A 17,856-nucleotide genomic window follows, 5' to 3' on the forward strand; every position below is an offset into this window, starting at 1 on the left:
GACAAGTGCGTGGCAGCCTGAGCGGGGACCTTCCTGGGTGTGGATGAGAGGCGGCCTGCTATTGGTTCATCACTAGTGGTCGGGATGAATCCTAGAAGGTGATTGGTCAGTGAGCATTCCCCGTGCCTCCACTCTTCCTGTCGCTGATAGCTGGAGGGATTGTGAGGGGAATGTTTATGTTCGGATGGAGGCGGCTGGCAGCGGGCCAGATAAATGGTCTCTGCGGGCCGTATCCGGCACACAGGCCGTAGTTTGGGGACCATTGTTTAATTTCCCCACGGCACACCTGACCATGTCTCACGGCACACTAGTGTGCCACGGCACAGTGGTTGAAAAACACTGCTCTACATGAATGAACAATATCTAGCAAAGACCATAATCAATTGGATACCACTAGATCAGTGGTTCTCAACCTTTCTAATGCCATGCATATGCTGGCTGGGGAATTCTGGGAGTTGAAGTCCAAATATCTTCAAGTTGCCAAGGTTGGGAAACACTGACATAAAGTACCAGAGCTGTTCTTCCTTCAGCATAGATTCTTTCAGAAACGTGAACACCGATAGACAATTTAAAAAGAAAAATTATCTATCTACCAGTTGAGTTTATTTCTTTTCTAGACTGGCCTTGCTATCCAGTGTTTACCTGTTCCTTTTCCTTCATTTTCTTAGTGGAAATATCAGCCTTTTTCTTGGCTCCGTTTACTTTCTGCTGAGCATCCTTCAGTTCTTTCTCCCTTTCGGCTTCAGCATTTTTCATTTTATTTTCCAGCACTTTCAGTTTTTCCTCAGCCTTTTTTTGCACTTCTTTTGTTTTCTTTAGCGTCTCCTCACTTTCCTCTAAAAACAAAGATCGTTTGCTGCTTTTAAACAGAAACGTTATACAGCAGAAAGCAAAATACCGTATTTTCCGGCGTATAAAACGACTGGGTGTATAAGACGACCCCCTAACTTTTCCAGTTAAAATATAGAATTTGAGATATACTCGCCGTATAAGACTACCCCCGGCAGGGAGAGCAAAGGTGGCAGCGGGAGTAGCGGAGGCGAGACGGAGAAGAAAGAAGCGGTGGAAAAGTATAGTGTCTGAGCGGCAGTCCCCTTGGGACTGGGCGGCATAGAAGTATAAATAAATAAATAAATAAATAAATAAATAAAATCTCTACTTTTTTATTAAAATAAATTAATAATAAAACAAAACCAAACTCTATTACTATTAAAACTAAAACAACCAGCAAATCCAAAAACATAACTATTAATAAAAACAGGTGAGGGCTGGGGTTTTTTTTCTCTGTTATTATTTAAGTGCTTTTACCATATGCTTTAAATCAAGAGTCACTTCTCTCTCTGTTTCTCTCTCTTTCCTGTCATTCTCTGCCTCAATCATTTTCTCATCTCTTCCCCCCTTTTTTCTATCATTTCTCTCTCCCTCTCTCTTCCTTCCACTCCTTTCTCTCTCTTGCTTTCTTCCTCTCTCTCACTCTCTCTCTCTTCCTTCCCCTCTCCTCTCTCACTCTTTCTTTCTTTCCCTCTCTCTGTCTCTCTTCCTTCCTGTCTTCTCTCTTTCTCTCTCCCTTTCTTTCCTTCTCTCTTCCTTCCACTTTTTTCTCTTTCTCTTTTCCTTCCTTCCCCTCCCTCTCTCCCTTTATATTTATCTCTTCATTCATTCCTCTCTTCCTCCCTTTCTCTCTCCCTCTCGTTCATTTTTCTCCCCCTTCCCTCCCTCCCTCCTTCTTTCCTCTCCTCTATCCCTCCCTCTCTTTCCTTTCTCTCCACGTCTCCGGCTTTGCTGACATGCACAAGGCTCAAGCCAGCTGCCCGGAAAAGCCATGAAGGTCCTCCTGCCCCCCACCCCCAGCAGAAAACACAACGGAGGTCTTCCGGTACCAGCTTGAGCCTCGCGTTGCTCCACCCCGCTTCGCCTGTCATCCTGGACCTCTGTTGTGTTTTCGGGGGGAAGCGGCGGGAAAGCCCTGTGCTGGCCAGGAAAGCCGGGTTTGCTTTCCGTGAAAGCATCGCGCCTTTTAAACACGCTGCTTTCTTGCAACATTTTCCTGGGTGGGTGGGGGAGGAGGCCACTCCCCTCCCCCCCCAGGAAAGAGGTCCAGGAAAGCAGCGTGTTTAAAAGGCACGCTGCTTTCACGGAAAGCAAACCCGGCTTTCCTGGCCAGCACAGGGTTTTCCCGCCGTCCCCCCCCCCCCCCGAAAACACAACGGAGGATTACAGGCAGGATGAAGCAGGGTGGAGCAATGCGAGGCTTAAGCAGGCAGCTTCGGCGCGTTTCTTTCGGCGGAAGAGGAGGCGAGGGAGCGGATCGGGCGGGGGCAGCGCCTTCTACTGTCGGCGCCTACCCGCGCCCCCCCCCATGGGCTGGCAGGGGGATGGGGACTGCGCGCGGGGCGGTATTTTGGTCTGCGCGGGCGCAGCCTATGGGGAACGGTGCTGTGGAATCAGTATCCGGAGTATAAGACGACCCCCCACTTTGGGAAAGATTTTCAGGGGTTAAAAAGTCGTCTTATACGCCGGAAAATACGGTACCCCTTTATGAAATTTAGGAAATAAATTAAATATTACTGTTCTATCTAAAATAATAAGCCAATGTCATCATTAATACTTTAAAATAAATTTAATTATGGGTTTTTTTCCCATTTTGGGCTCACAATGCTTAAATTCTATTTGGCTTGTTTTATTTTCTTAAAATTTTTGACGTGTTTGATTCGAAACCAACTTTTCTTCCTAAGCAATATCTACAGCAGCGGTCCCCAAACTACGGGCCGGGGGCCGGATGTGGCCCGCTGAGGCAATTTATCCGGCCCGCGGCAGCCCACGAGATTTTATCAATAGATATAATAAGTTCCCGAATCTCCTGTCAACTCACCGCGGTCTGCTGCTGAGCGAGGAGGCGGTACAGAGGCAAGGGGCAGGGAGGATAGGAGCGAGATAGAGAGAGAGGGAGAGAGAGAAAGAAAGAGGGAGAGATACAAAGAGGGAGAGAGAAAGAGAATGAGTGAGAGAAAGAGAAAGAGGGACAGAGAAAGAAAGAGAGAGAGAAAAAGGGAGAGATAGAGAGGAAGAGAGAAAGGGGATAGATGGAAAGAGTGAGAGAGAGAGAAAAGAGAAAAATGAGAAAATGATGGAGAGAAAACGAGGGAGAGGAAAATGAAACAAATGAGAGAGAGGGAAGAAAAGAGAGAGGGAAGAGAGAAATTGAGAGGAAAGAGGGAGGGCAGGAAGGAAGAAGAAATGGAGGGAGTTTGTTGATTTAAGTTTAAATTTACTTGTTAATAAAGAAGTATAAATTACTTTATTACTTAATTATTTAATTACTTCTTTATTTTAAATATTGTATTTGTTCTCATTTTGTTTTTTACTTTAAATAAGATTTGTGCAGTGTGCATAGGGATTTGTTCATAGGTTTTGTTAATAGTCCGGCCCTCCAGCAGTCTGAGGGACAGTAAACTGGCCCCCTGTGTAAAAAGTTTGGGGACCCCTGATCTACAGGTTGCAATTCAAGAAAGTAATGTTTTTATAGTATGTATAACTGTTTTCTTCTCACCAATGGTTTTTTTCAGGGTGTCCAGTTCTTCTTGATGCTTGTGATAAGTACTTTGTTGTAACTTGGTTTGTAGCAGATCAGCTTCTTCAGATTTCATTTCCCATTGTTGCTTCAGTTGATGATACCTTAACAGATGTAATGATTTAAAAACATATTTATATTCCACCAACAAAGCTTTTATACATTTTAAAGTGGTTCGTGTTATTTTCTGACTATAGCAATAGCACTTAGACTTATATACTGCTTCATAGTGCTTTTATAGCCCTCTCTAAGCAGTTTACAGAGTCAGCATATTGCCTCCAACAATCTGGGTCCTCATTTTTGCCCACCTCAGAAGGATGGAAGGCTGAGTCAACCTTGAGCCGGTGGTGAGATCTGAACTGCTGATCTACAGCCAGAAGTTAGCTGAAGTAGCCTGCAGTGCTGCACTCTAACCAATGCGCCATCCCGGCTCTTAAAAACGTTATGAACATAACTTTCCAAAATCATGTACAGCATGCTTCAATTTTGTCAGATTTATAATGAAGATGATACATAATATTATAGTTTATAGTTTATAGTTTATTAGATTTGTATGCCGCCGTTCTCCGAAGACTCGGGGTGGCTCACAGCATAGCAATAATATAATACATTACAAATCTAACAATAAAAAATTAGATTCATTTAAAAGACATTAATAACATAATAAAACCCCTAGCTATGCAGTCACACACATCCAACCTAATCTATCATGCAGTAAGGCCAGAAATATAATAAAAAGGGGAAAGATGGTAATTATCCCCACACCTGGTGACAAAAATGGGTCTTGAGCATTTTACGGAAGGGCGCAGGTACTGTTAGCTTTCAAAAGCAAAACTTTTATAGGTAGTCAGTGCGTACTTTTCAAGAGTCACTTGTAGACTTGCTATCTCTTTTCCCGTCATCTGTAGCTCAGCCTCTTTTGCTTTCAATTCATCTTGCGCATTTTTCATTTCTTGAAGTTGGGACAAAACTGAAGCAGTCTGAGGCCGTGCACCTGGTTTACAAAAGACAGAGTTGCACACGTGAAAATATGAGTTGTGGTATTGCTTATTTGTTCAAATCCCTGCACATAAATCCTTTGAATTCCAGACCAATGTAATAATAATGAATGTGTAATACCTGGGCTACATAAATTCCTACAGCAGCTGACTGCAATGATTCATACAGGGTGGTATTGGTGGATTATGAAGATTCTACAACGATCTATCCAAGAGTCTTTAGAGAAGCTCTTGGAGGGCCATCTCTACAGACTTCTAGTTATAACAGTTCGGGATGAACACCTTTTGAATGGTGTCGGGGTAGGGGTGGATTTCCAGAGGAAAAATTGCTGACTACAGGAATAGGAGGTTATCCTGATGACATAGATAAACCTCCAAGTGTTTCAACCACCCTCTAAAGCAGTGGTTCTCAACCTGGAGGTCGAGACCCCTTTGGGGGTCGAACGACCGTTTCACAGGGGCTGCCTAAGACCATGGGCAAAGACAAATTTCCCATGGTGTTAGGAACTAAAGCTTCTATTCTGGCACCTTGGAACATATTTTTACAATCCTAATTCTGTGCATGCGCAGGACCAATCAGGCGTTTACAGTGGGGGTGTCCCTCTGACCTTCCTGCCAATCAGCTTAAAGCTCTGTTGGGAGAATTGGCGCTAGACTTATGGTTGGGGGTCACCCCAACATAAGGAACTGTATTAAGGGGTCATGGTATTAGAAATTATTATTATTATTATTACTATTATTATTACTATTATTATTATTATTATTATTATTATTATTAATTAGATTTGTATGCCGCCCCTCTCCGAAGACTTGGAGCAGCTCACAACAACAGAACAGTATAAATCCAATGATTAAAACAATTAAAAACCCTTAATATAAAAACAATCATACATCTCATGCAAACCATACATAAAGCGGAAACAGCCTAGGGGAATCAATTTTCCCATGCCTGATGACAGAGGTGGGTTTTAAGGAGTTTGCAAAAGACGAGAGTGGGGGAAGTCCTAATCTCCAGGGGGAGTTGATTCCAGAGGGTTGGGGCCGCCACAGAGAAGGCTCTTCCCCTGGGTCCCGTCAGGCGACATTGTTTCGTCGATGGGACCCGGAGAAGGCCAACTCTGTGGGACCTAACCGGTCGCTGGGATTCATGCGGTAGAAGGCAGTCCCGGAGATATTCTGGTCTGATGCCATGAAGGGCTTTATAGGTCATAACCAACACTTTGATTTGTGACCGGAAACTGATCGGCAACCAATGCAGACTGCGAAGTGTTGGTGTAACATGGACATACCTAGGGAAGCCCATGATTGCTCTCGCAGTTGCATTCTGCACGATCTGAAGTTTCCGAACACTCTTCAAAGGTAGCCCCATGTAGAGAGTGTTACAGTAGTCAAAAGGTTGAGAACCACTGCTGTAAAGGGATGCAAATTACCAGCTGTTTGCAAGGAACATAAATCCTCCCATTCTCCACCATCCTGTCAAAGCTGAAAAAGATTCTTTGATGAGAAGAGAAATATATTCAAAAGAATAACAAAGAAGAAAGTTCAGTTGCCTCCTGAAAAAACACCTTTGGACGATCTATCCAAGACCCTCACCTTGTCACATAGTAGGTTGGTTACATAGGTGAATTTACACATGTAGGTTTTGGATAAGCAGATAAATGCAGGTCAGTAAAAGAAAACTTGGCATTTTCCTTAAATATAACAAGAGACTTGTCAAAAAGTATACTGTAATAAAGAATAGAAAATTAGCCAGTACCTCCACTCAGTGTGCCCTGAGGATCAAATGTGTCTCCACCTAGAGTGACTGTTTTGGTCATTATCCTTTTGTCAAAGGTGACACTCTTGGCATTATCCATGTTATCACAAACCAAGGCCTGCCCAAAGACATACTCCATTGCCTTTTGGATTTCAGAATCGTAGCCCACCAGACTAAGGGCCAGATTGACATTGTCATCACCAACCTAGTACAAAAGGAGAAAGGACAAGTTTCAGTTAAAGAAGGCCTGACTCAGGATTTATTTTTCCTAAACTCTATAAGAAAATTGTATAGAGATTTGTTTTTCGTAACAATTTCAAAAATTGTATAGAGATTTTTACGATCCTAATATCATTCTCTGCATCCTGGGGTGGTAATTGGGGTAGCACAGTGGTTAGAGTGCAGCACTGCAGGCTATTTCAGCTAATTGCTAGCTGTAGTTCAGCAGTTCAAATCTCCCCACCGGCTCAAGGTTGACTCAGCCTTCTATCCTTCCGAGGTGGGTAAAATGAGGATTATGGGGGCAATAGGCTGATTCTGTAAACCGCTTAGAGAGGGCTGTAAAAGCACTATGAAGCGGTATATGAGCCTAAATGTTATTTATTTATTGGATTTATATGCCATCCCTCTCCGAGGATTATTGCTATTGCTATATGCTAAACACAGCATTGAAATTTGATGCCAAGGAAATCTGTTTGTCTCCTACAATGCCTCATAATCCGTGGAACAGCTTTCCTCCAGAAGTTGTAAACGCTCCAACAATGGAAGATTTTAAGATGTTGAATAACCATTTGTTTGAAGTGGTGTAGGGTTTCCAGCCTAAGTAGGAGGTTGGACTAGAAGACCTCCAAGATACCTTCCAACTCTGTTATTCAATTCAATTCTATTCTTCTGGAATATTTATTTGTGGAAAATTACAATGTCTTTGTAACAAATGGATGAGAATATTATTATTATTATTATTATTATTATTAATAATAATAATAATAATAATTAGATTTGTATGCCGCCCCTCTCTGCAGACTCAGGGCGGCTCACAGCAGTGACAAATACAACATACATTGACAAATCTAATAATTCAAAATCTAAAATAACACTTGTACATTTAAAAATCTAAAAGCAAAGAACCCCAATATAAAAAACATACATACAGTCATAGCATGCATTAAAACTACATAGGCAGGGGGAGATGTCTCAGTTCCCCCGCGCTTGACGACATAGGTGGGTTTTAAGGAGTTTACGAAAGGCAAGGAGGGTAGGGGCAGTTCTAATCTCTGGAGGGAGCTGATTCCAGAGGGTCGGGGCCACCACAGAGAAGGCTCTTCCCCTGGGTCCCACCAGATGACATTGTTTAATCGACGGGACCCGGAGAAGACCAACTCTGTGGGACCTGACCAGTCGCTGGGATTCGTGTGAATATTCCAGGGGGGGGGGAATGAAAAGTTCCTTCCCTAGAATAATGAATTTGCACTGAGTGGTAACTGAAACACCCAGCATTCCATTCTGGTTGTGAATTCTGGAAGTTGTTATTCCCACGCATTTGGGGAACACTATTTGGAAAGAGTTAGTGAACCCCATCTATTTTAATCCCTTACTAAGATAACCACTTGGCAATTGAAATATTAAATTTAATATTATCATTAAAATTAAAAAAACTTCGGAGATATGTATTAAGAAAAATAAAGAATAAGAAAATACATATTAAAAAATAATTGTACGATTCATAACACCATGCGGAAAATTGAAAAAGAGAATTTTTAAAAATCTCAGTATAGAAATAAGTTCAAACCCCCAGAAAGGAAAATATACCAAGGTTTTGGCCACTTTGATAGTTTCTTTTCCAATACATCTTGATGAAATTTTATTCAGCGGAATAATAGTATATCGACGCTTCAGTTCCCCTTTTTCTAACAGCTTTTTCCCAGTAACCTAACAGAGAAACATTTTATAAAAAGTTCACATATTCGTTAATCCATTTTACCTGCAGTTACAGCTAAATTTATTACAGTAAAAAAGAAAGTAGTGTTAAAACATGTCTTTTAATTTTTTTCAGGATTCTTCTAATTTATCATTAATAACTACCATATTTTTGGACTATAAGACTCACCAAGATTTCAAAGAGGCAAGTAAGAATTTTTTTTGTTTTATTTTGTGTTTGTTTTAGAGGCCTGCAGAGAAGTCTTGGAGACTGGGAGAAGACAAAAAGGTCCCATTTTGCAAAAAACACCCCGTTTTCCACAAAAATGGGGTGAGCAGAGGATCTGGGAAGCCCGCAGAGACTTCCTGGTGGCTGGAGGAAGGCAAAAAGGCCCAGATTTTTTGCAACCCCCCCCCCCCCCCGCTTTTCTCCCATTGTCCCACAAAAATGGGGACATTTTGCCTTCCCCCAGCCCCCAGGAGCTTTCTGCAGGCTTCCCAGACCCTCTGTCCACCTCATTTTTGCAAAAATTGGACATGGGGATAGGGCTATAGGAGGCCAAACATGGCTGTATTTTGTATATAAGACGCACCAACATTTCCACCCTCTTTTAGGTTGGAAAGGTGTGTCTTACACTCTGAAAAATATGGTATATTCAATATTATATACATTGTACAGGTAATCCCCAATTTACAACCACAATATAGAGCTGGGGTGGTGCAGTGATTAGAGTGCAGCACTGCAGGCTACTTCAGCTAACTGCTAGCTGTAGTTCATCAGTTCAAATCTCCCCACTGGCTCAAAGTTGACTCAGCCTTCCAAATGAGGACCCAGATTGTTGGGGGCAATATGCTGCTTCAATAAACTGCTTAGAGAGGGCTGTAAAAGCACTATGAAGTGGTACGTACGTCTAAATGCTATTGCTAATTTGCCCCCAAATTTCCGTAGCTTTAAGTAAATCAGTTGTTAAATGAATTTTGTCCTATTTTACCACCTTTCTTGCCGTAGATGTTAAGGTAATCAAAGCAATTGAAAAGGAAGTGAATCTGGCTTCCCCATTGATTTGGTTTGGCGGAAGTTCTTAAAAAGCAATCGTGTGACTCTGGGACACTGCAAATGTCATAAATATGAACAAACCAGTTGCCAAGCATCTGAATTTTGATCCCATGACCATGGGGATGCCGCAAGGATCTTAAGTGTCATTAATTGGTCATAAAGTCACATATTTCAGTGCCATTGTAACTTTGAACTAAGTGAACTGTTGTAGGGTGAGGATTACCTGTGTATTTTTCACATACACAAACTCTGTCTACACTAGGGATGTCAAACTGGAGGCCCTTGAGCGAGATGTGTCATGTGCAGGCCACACCCACCCTAGCTCTGCGAAGGAACAAAATGTTGCAAAATATCACACCATGATGGCGCGACTTTGACACCCATAGTTTACACAAACACTATATGCAAGTTATAAAATGTGGTTTGGGTGGTCATCTTAACCATTACAAAAATAATACAATTAAGAAATAAGGACTATTTTATGCATTACTTTTTTAATTTATTAGAATCTTTATTTATTTATTTATTTAATTTATTTATTAGATTTGTATGCCGCCCCTCTCCGAAGACTCGGGGCGGCTAACAACAATAAAGAAAACAATGTAACAAATCTAATATTAAAAATAATCTAAAAAACCCCAATTTAAGAGACCAATCATACAAACAAGCATACCATGTATAAATTCTATAAGCCTAGGGGGAAGGGAAAAAATTTCAATTCCCCCATGCCTGACGACAGAGGTGGGTTTATAAAGCAATGGCAGGTATATCATTCAGATACACTAATGAATATAACTCTAGGCCCTATTTGCTATTAAATCTGTGTTTGGTTTGCTGTTAAAGCCAGTGAGAAAAGACCAGAAGTCATACGTTGAATAAAATCTTTGTGAAACGTACCTCGGTGTCCACCACAACATTATAAAGTCGACCACCAGCCACTACTTCTAGCGCTGTTGCTGTAGAGACATCTTTCACAGTAATCAAAGACGCAACCAGCCCTTTCACACGATCTGGATTCCAGTTTGTTTCCGGGTTTCTTGAAATCAATTAAGAAATTGCCTTGTGAGACTGTATGAATACTTTTAGCACATAGACTTTGTTGCTATGGTACTAAATAATATTGTGTAATTACTCTAGAGAGAAACTTTCTTCCCCGTTTCCAAGTTCAACTGTAAAACAGTGTAACATAATTTTTTTCCCCGGGGACTGAAGATATAATTTAATGTTCCGTAGCTTCACCTGTATTCAAAGCGTAGATTAGGGAACCTGGCCAGGAACTTTTCATAGGATTCCTTCAAACGGTTTACCACACGGGATAATTCCTTTTGCTTTTCTAAAAGACTCTCTTCTTTTTTATCTGGAACAGCCAATGAATAAATAACATTATCCAGAGTATTTATTTCTAAGGGTTCAGAAGAAGCTGATTAGACAGAAACTTATAACCTGATTTAGAAACTATGTAATATAAAATGTGAAAAATGGGCATCAACTGGTACTAATTCATCATATATTCTAGCTCATAGAGATGCAATATCACATACCTATGTACAGGTAGTCCTCGACACACAGCCAGTAGTGGGTTCCACTTACCTTTGCTACCAGTTCAGAACTGTGAATGCGCACATGTGCGCTTGCTTTGCTACCACGATGCTTCTACGCATGCGCAGATTGCCCGTAATGACATCTGGGTGGGTGGGCGGAGCCTCCTGCCGCCACTACCGGTTCTCCCAACAGAGGTGAACCAGTAGCAACCCACCACTGCATACAACAATTCATTTAGTGACCGTTCAAAGTTTCAACGGCATTGGAAAATGTGCCTTATGACCATTTTTCAGAGTGACCACCTTTGCAGCCTCCCCATGATCATTTGATCAACATTCAGTTGCTTGGCAACTGGTTCGTATTTATGACTGTTGCAGTGTCCCCGGGGGGGCTGGAGTCATGTGATCTCCCTTTACGACCTTCTGACAAGCAAAAGGAGGAGGACGCCCAAATTGCGGACCCTCTCTGAAGGGGTCAATAGTTCCCCACCCCAGGGTGATGGACAGACAGATGGAATTGTCCTGGGGAGGCAAAACCCACAGCCATTTTGTCTTATCAGGGTTGAGTTTGACACCCATCCAGACTCCAACAGCCTCCAGGCACCGGCACATCACTTCCACTGCTTCATTGACTGGACATGGGGTGAAGATGTACTAACTGATCAACTGCAGTGATTCACTTAACAACTCTGGCAAAAAAAGATCGTGAAATGAGTCAAAAGTCACCTGACTTGACAACAGAAATTAGCGGCTCAATTGTGGTAGTAAGTCGAGGGCTACCTGGGCTACTGTTAGTATAGGGCAGTGATGGCGAACCTTTTTTTCCTCAGGTGCCAAAAGTATGTGTGCGCACATTATTGTGCGCATGCGAGTGCCCACACCCATAATTCAATGCCCCCCTGTGCACGCAGGTGTGATCCCCCCATGCTTCCCTGCCCTCTGTGCATGCACGCAGGATCCCTTTGTTTATACGTTTCTTGACTTCGGGTAGGCCTGGTAAGCCCAGTTTTCTCCTCCCCAAGATCCAGATGTATTTTTGAAGCCTGGGGAGGGTGAAAATGGCTTTCCCACTCCCACTGCCCCGAGGCCCTCTGGAAGCTGAAAACGCCGTTGCAGAACCTCTGCACAAGCTGACAATCAGCTGGCCGGCGCATGCATGCATACTGCAGGTTAGTTAGGGCAACGGCTTGCATGCCAGCAGATATGGCTCCGCGTGCCACCTGTGGCATGTATGCCATGGGTTCGGCATCACTTGTATAGGACATGTTCAAATTGAGCCTGAAGTTATTATCCTCCAAGTAAGCAACAGCTATTCTTGAATCTCCATCCGTGTGTACAATGTGTAAAACCCAACCCCCCCACCCATTCGAGAAAGCAAACCAGCCTTCATAGTTGAGTTTCTTCATTTCATTTTCGAGTTTCTCTTTCTGCTTTTTAGCTGCTTCAAAGGATTCTTGATCTTTCTTGTAGCCACCATCCATTTTTTTCACTTCACTCTGTTTCGCCTTTAGCTCTTGCTGTGCGTGTTTCAGTTTCATCTGAGCCTTCAAAAAAAAAAAGGATTAGCATGAAGTTATGGTTCAAATATTTTATTTTAGATTGAAATTAACTTTTCTAGAAACAGTCATAAAAAAAAAGTAAGCATCGTGAATTTTCTGACTTTAGGCACCAGACATCTTTTCAAAGAAGGGGAATGTTGACAGTTTAAATGGGTAAAACCATCAAAGACGGTCCTGGCTGTAAAGTACAGAATGGGAAAAATCACAAACTCCTTAAAATATAAAAATTAGCCTGAAAATGTCCATTCTGCCCTCTCTACAGATATCATTATGATTTCCCCAGAAACGAGAATACAGTGGTACCTCTCCTTATGAACTTAATTAGTTCCATGACCAGGTTCCTAAGTAGAAAAGTTTGTAAGAAAAAGCAAATTTTCCCATAGGAATCAATGTAAAAGTAAATAATGCGTGCAATTGGGGAAACCACAGGGAGGGTGGAGGCCCTGTTTCCTCCCAGGAGATTCCTAGAGAGGCCCCACAGAGGCTTCTCTCTGCCTTTTCCGGCCCTGTTTCCTTCCAGGAGATTCCTAGAGAGGCCCCACAGAGGCTTCTCCCCATCTTTTCTGGCCCTGTTTCCTCCCAGGAGATTCCTAGAGAGGCCCCACAGAGGCTTCTTCCAACCTTTTCCAGCCTATTTCCTCCCAGGAGATTCCTAGAGAGGCCCCACAGAGGCTTCTCTCTGCCCTTTCCGGTTACAGTTTCGGAGGCTCGGGTTTGTAAGTGGAAAATGGTTCTTGAAAAGAGGCAAAAAAATCTTGAACACCCGGTTCTTGTCTAGAAAAGATAGTAAGTAGAGGCGTTTGTAGGTAAAGGTACCACTGTAGTTTCCCCCACTGTCCCAAACATTTATCCAGTCTGGTAGGGAAACAATATTTCATGCAAACTTATCTTTTGATAGTTGAAGGTAAAACAAGAGCAAATCTGGGCCTGCAGAAAAGAGTCATATCCTAATCCTTAAAACAGGAAGGCGCGCAAAACATCTTATCTATTGTTTTCCCAACTCCACAATAAAAAAACAATGATTTCCAATAGAACAGCTTGGGCAGCCAACTTCTTTCTCCAGTTGTAATCCTCAGTGCTAAAATCTAATGTCAATCTAGACGAAAGCGACTACATCAGGTTTTAAACCCAACACTACCCCCTCTTCAACTCCTTCCTTATTCCAGGTATCTTTTTAAATTATTGCTTTTGTAGTCAACAATCTGACTACATGAGTTTAAATCCCACAGCTCACAATAGTCTTTAAGTTATTTTTAACTTTTTTGGGGGGAAACTATTAATTTCACATATTTTCTTTCAGAATAATAACGTAATTATACTTTCAGTAATTCTGCATTGTTACATAAAAGGAAAAAAAAATCACAGTACTCTTATTCAAACCTTATTTCTTCAGCATAGTAATGAATAGGATTATACATTTCTGTTTACGTACACTTATACCGGTACTTATATTTTTCTATATTTTACATCTTTCATCTTACTAATTTTAAGAGTTACCCATAATCTTCTTATTTGTTTTCATTAATTCAATCCATTTGTGCCAGTTCCCACGTTTCATAATATTCAGATTCCTCTTAGTTCCAATGTAAGTTTGTCCATCTTAGAACATTCATAAATTTTATTTATTATTACCTTTTCTTGGGGGGGGGGGGGCATGCGTGTGTGTTATCGCGCCCAATTTGCCCAGAATCACACATTTATTACTTACTTGTTTCGCTTCCGTTTCTGCTTTGCTTATGTCATTCTTGCAAGTCATCATCTGTCCAGCAAGAGTAGCATCTTCTCCATCTTCACTGCTGGACAGTCCAGCTGACACGGCATTGAAATGCTGCTGTGCTGCAGCCAGGGCCTCAGTGTCTTTATTGTTTGCCTCCTGAAGAACACTCAAAGCATCTCTCAACTTCTGGACTTCTTTTTCCTTCAAGGCTAAAGCTTTAGAATCCTAAAACAAACAAACAAAACAGAAAAACGTATGATTAAAAGGCCAATTTTAAAAAGGAAAAAAAATATGTAAATAGATAAGAAAAAACTAAGCGCAATCCTACTTAATCCCACAATAAAGATCCAATGAAAGTTGAGAATTAAAACTACGGTGACCCTAAGAGAATTATTCACTTGGCTAGTGCAGGAGTAGGCAAAGTTGGCTCTTCTATGACAGGTGAACTTCAACTCCCAGAATTCCTGAGCTAGCATGATTGTCTCAGGAATTCTGGAAGTTGAAGTCCACAAGTCACTTTGCCTACCCCTGGGCTAGTGAATTCTGAATCTGGGGCTCTTCTGCAGTTTAGATCACATCTACCTATATTTATTCAGAAATAAACCTCACTGGGGTCTCACATACTTATTTTTGGAGTATAAGACGCCCCCCCCCCCCCAAAAAGACGGTGGAAATGTCAGTGCGTCTTATAAACCAAATACAGCCATTTTTCCTGGTCTGAAGTCCCACCCTCTCATCCCATTTTTGGACAAAGGGTCCAGAAAGCTTTCAGAGAGCTCCTTGATGCTGAAGGATGGGAAAATGGCCCCGTCTTTGCGAAAAGTGGGCTATTTTTGCCCATTTTTTTTCACAAAAATTAAGGGATTTTTGCCTTCCCCCAGTCCCCAGGAGCTCTCTGCAGCCTCTTTGCCCACCCCATTTTTCTTTAAAAATGGGCAAAAAACCACCCATTTTTTCACAAAAACAGGGCCATTTTTGCCGTTCCTCAGCACCCAGGAGCTCCCTGCAGGCTTAGAAACATAGAAGACTGACGGCAGAAAAAGACCTCATGGTCCATCTAGTCTGCCCTTATACTATTTCCTGTGTTTTATCTTAGGATGGATATATGTTTATCCCAGGCATGTTTAAATTCAGTTACTGTGGATTTACCAACCATATCTGCTGGAAGTTTGTTCCAAGGATCTACTACTCTTTCAGTGAAATAATATTTTCTCACATTGCTTTTGATCTTTCCCCCAACTAACTTCAGATTGTGTCCCCTTGTTCTTGTGTTCACTTTCCTATTAAAAACACTTCCCTCCTGAACCTTATTTAACCCTTTAACATATTTAAATGTTTCGATCATGTCCCCCCTTTTCCTTCTGTCCTCCAGACTATACAGATTGAGTTCATTAAGTCTTTCCTGATACGTTTTATGCTTAAGACCTTCCACCATTCTTGTAGCCCGTCTTTGGACCCGTTCAATTTTGTCAATATCTTTTTGTAGGTGAGGTCTCCAGGCTTCCCAGACTCTTTGCCCAGCCAGTTTTTGCAAGGGGAAAAAATGGACAAAAACGGCCTGTTTTTTGCAAAAACTGGGCTGTTTTTGCCTTCTAATTACCCCATCTAACATAAGTGGAGGAGGAATTCTGGAAGTTGAAGTCCACAAGTCTTAAAACTGTCAAGTTTGAAGTTTGCAAAAAGTGTAAATGTTTTTAAAAAGTATTCTGCTATAGTGGTATTTTATTAAATAATATATTACACCACCATTTGGTTCAGAATACTTTTTTCCTTATTTTCCACCTCTAAAATCTAAGTGTGTCTTATACTTTGAAAAATACAGTAAATAAAGTTGATTATATTGTCATAAAGTAAAATGTCACATGACTGTGCCAAGTTACGATATCAGTTTCTGCTGTAGTCATTAAATACCATGTCATGTGACTAGGCCGGCTTCACCATTCACTTGGCTAGTCTGAAACCAACTGTGAAGGTTTGTAAGTGGTGATCACATGACCGTGCGATGTGGCAACCACTATACATGAACACTGGTTGCCAAGCAAATGAATTGCAATCACTTGATCATAGGGACGCTGTGATGGCCACATCTTCAAGGACCAGTCTAAAGTCTCCTGTTCCGATGTCGTCATAACTTTGAAGGATCACCAAACAGGTGCTGAGAATTATATGTATTTTTAAAATACAGTAATACCTCGTCTTACGAACTTAATTGGTGCCAGAAGGTGGTTCGTAAGGTGAAAAGTTTGTAAGATGAAACAATGTTTCCCATAGGAAACAATGTAAAAGTGATTAATGTGTGTAAGGGGGGGGGGGATCGCAAAATGGCGTTCCGCTGGGTGCCGCCGCCCAGCTGTCACCTTTTAAAACAGCTGGGGGGCTTCTCAGCGTTCTCCCGAACCCGAACCCAAACGTTTCGGGTTCAGGAGGCCGCTGAGAAGCGCCGCCGCCCGGCTGTAACCTTCTGAAACAGCCGGGGGGCTTCTCTGCGTTCTCCCAAACGCCGAACCCAGAAGTTCGGCAAAAGTTCGGGTTTGGGAGGCCGCTGAGAAGTGCCCGGCTGTTTCAGAAGGTTATAGCCTGGCGGTGGCGCCCAGCAGAGCACCTTTTTTCCAATCGGCAGCAGCGTTTTGGCCGATCTGGAGGCTGAAACGGAGGTGGGGAATCCCAATAGGGAATTCCATGGGCAGAGCTTTGACGTCACGAAGTTGTCCTTCTTGGAGGCCATGTTTCCGGGTTCGGCGTTCAGGAGAACGCCGAGAAGCCCCCAGGCTGTTTCAGAAGGTGACAGACAGGCGGTGGCGCTCCTCGGCAGCCTCCTGAACCCGAAAAGTTCGGGAGAACGCTGAGAAGCCTCCCGGCTGTTTTAAAAGGTGACAGCCGGGGGGCAGCGCCCAGCGGAGCACCATTTTGCAATCTGCGGTGGGTTCGTAAGCCGGAAAAAGTTCGTAACAAGAGGCAAAAAATTTCCAAACCCCGGGTTCGTATCTCAAGATGTTCGTATCACGAGGGGTTCGTATCACGAGGTACCACTGTACTGTGATATCCTAGTGTGATATCTTTTTCTTTTATGTACATTGAGAACATATGCACCAAAGACAAATTCCTTGTGTGTGCAATCACACTTGGCCAATAAAACAATTCTATCCTATTCTATTACAGTGTAGAAATACTTGTATACAATACACTATATATTTTCAAACATAAGTTTACTTGTGAATATAATTGCATGAGGGGGAAAACAGTGTCTATTTTTAAGAGCATTTCCATTGTTTACCTCTCCCATGGCTTTAACCAATTCTTTCCGTTTTTTCTCTTCACTTTGTAAATTTTGCTTTTTGATAGCAAGGGTACTTTGTACTTTGGTATCAATTCTCTGAATCTCGGCAAGGCTTTCCTCCAGAGAATGGAGTGCACCACCAAATTCCTACGGATATAATTTGTTTTAATAGAAACAGATTTATATTTACAATAGTACCTCTACCCATCTTCCTTAGGCAGTTCACTAACATACAGATACAGACACACACACACACATAAAATGGAAATGAAACAAAAGACAAAAATATTAAAATCCTTCCCTGAAGAGGAATGTCAGCTTCTTGAAGGATTCTGTACCAAACAAAATCTAAACAAGAACTAACTGTGGAGCACACAAGAAAGATCTTTTACAGAAAAACACATTGTCTATATAGATAATTTTTTTGTGTGTCCAATCACACTTGGCCAATAAAGGATTCCAT

The 17,856-nt window shown here is 42.0% G+C and overlaps 1 protein-coding gene across 1 annotated transcript in view; it reads right to left on the reverse strand.

Annotated features, from left to right (window-relative positions):
• The window catches only part of SMC2 (structural maintenance of chromosomes 2), a 42,482-nt gene that overhangs the window by 13,910 nt on the left and 10,716 nt on the right, over nucleotides 1-17,856 (reverse strand). The window contains exons 9-18 of the mRNA XM_070742441.1: nucleotides 17,391-17,540; nucleotides 14,108-14,341; nucleotides 12,225-12,384; nucleotides 10,539-10,656; nucleotides 10,197-10,335; nucleotides 8,135-8,254; nucleotides 6,326-6,530; nucleotides 4,430-4,565; nucleotides 3,551-3,675; nucleotides 643-836 (exon numbers count right to left, since the gene is read on the reverse strand). Of these exons, the coding sequence (XP_070598542.1) occupies nucleotides 643-836; nucleotides 3,551-3,675; nucleotides 4,430-4,565; nucleotides 6,326-6,530; nucleotides 8,135-8,254; nucleotides 10,197-10,335; nucleotides 10,539-10,656; nucleotides 12,225-12,384; nucleotides 14,108-14,341; nucleotides 17,391-17,540 (1,581 nt within the window). The remainder of the gene's footprint in view (nucleotides 1-642; nucleotides 837-3,550; nucleotides 3,676-4,429; nucleotides 4,566-6,325; nucleotides 6,531-8,134; nucleotides 8,255-10,196; nucleotides 10,336-10,538; nucleotides 10,657-12,224; nucleotides 12,385-14,107; nucleotides 14,342-17,390; nucleotides 17,541-17,856) is intronic.

This window comes from Erythrolamprus reginae, chromosome 2, assembly GCF_031021105.1.
Source record: "Erythrolamprus reginae isolate rEryReg1 chromosome 2, rEryReg1.hap1, whole genome shotgun sequence".
Taxonomy (NCBI): Eukaryota; Metazoa; Chordata; class Lepidosauria; order Squamata; family Dipsadidae; genus Erythrolamprus; species Erythrolamprus reginae.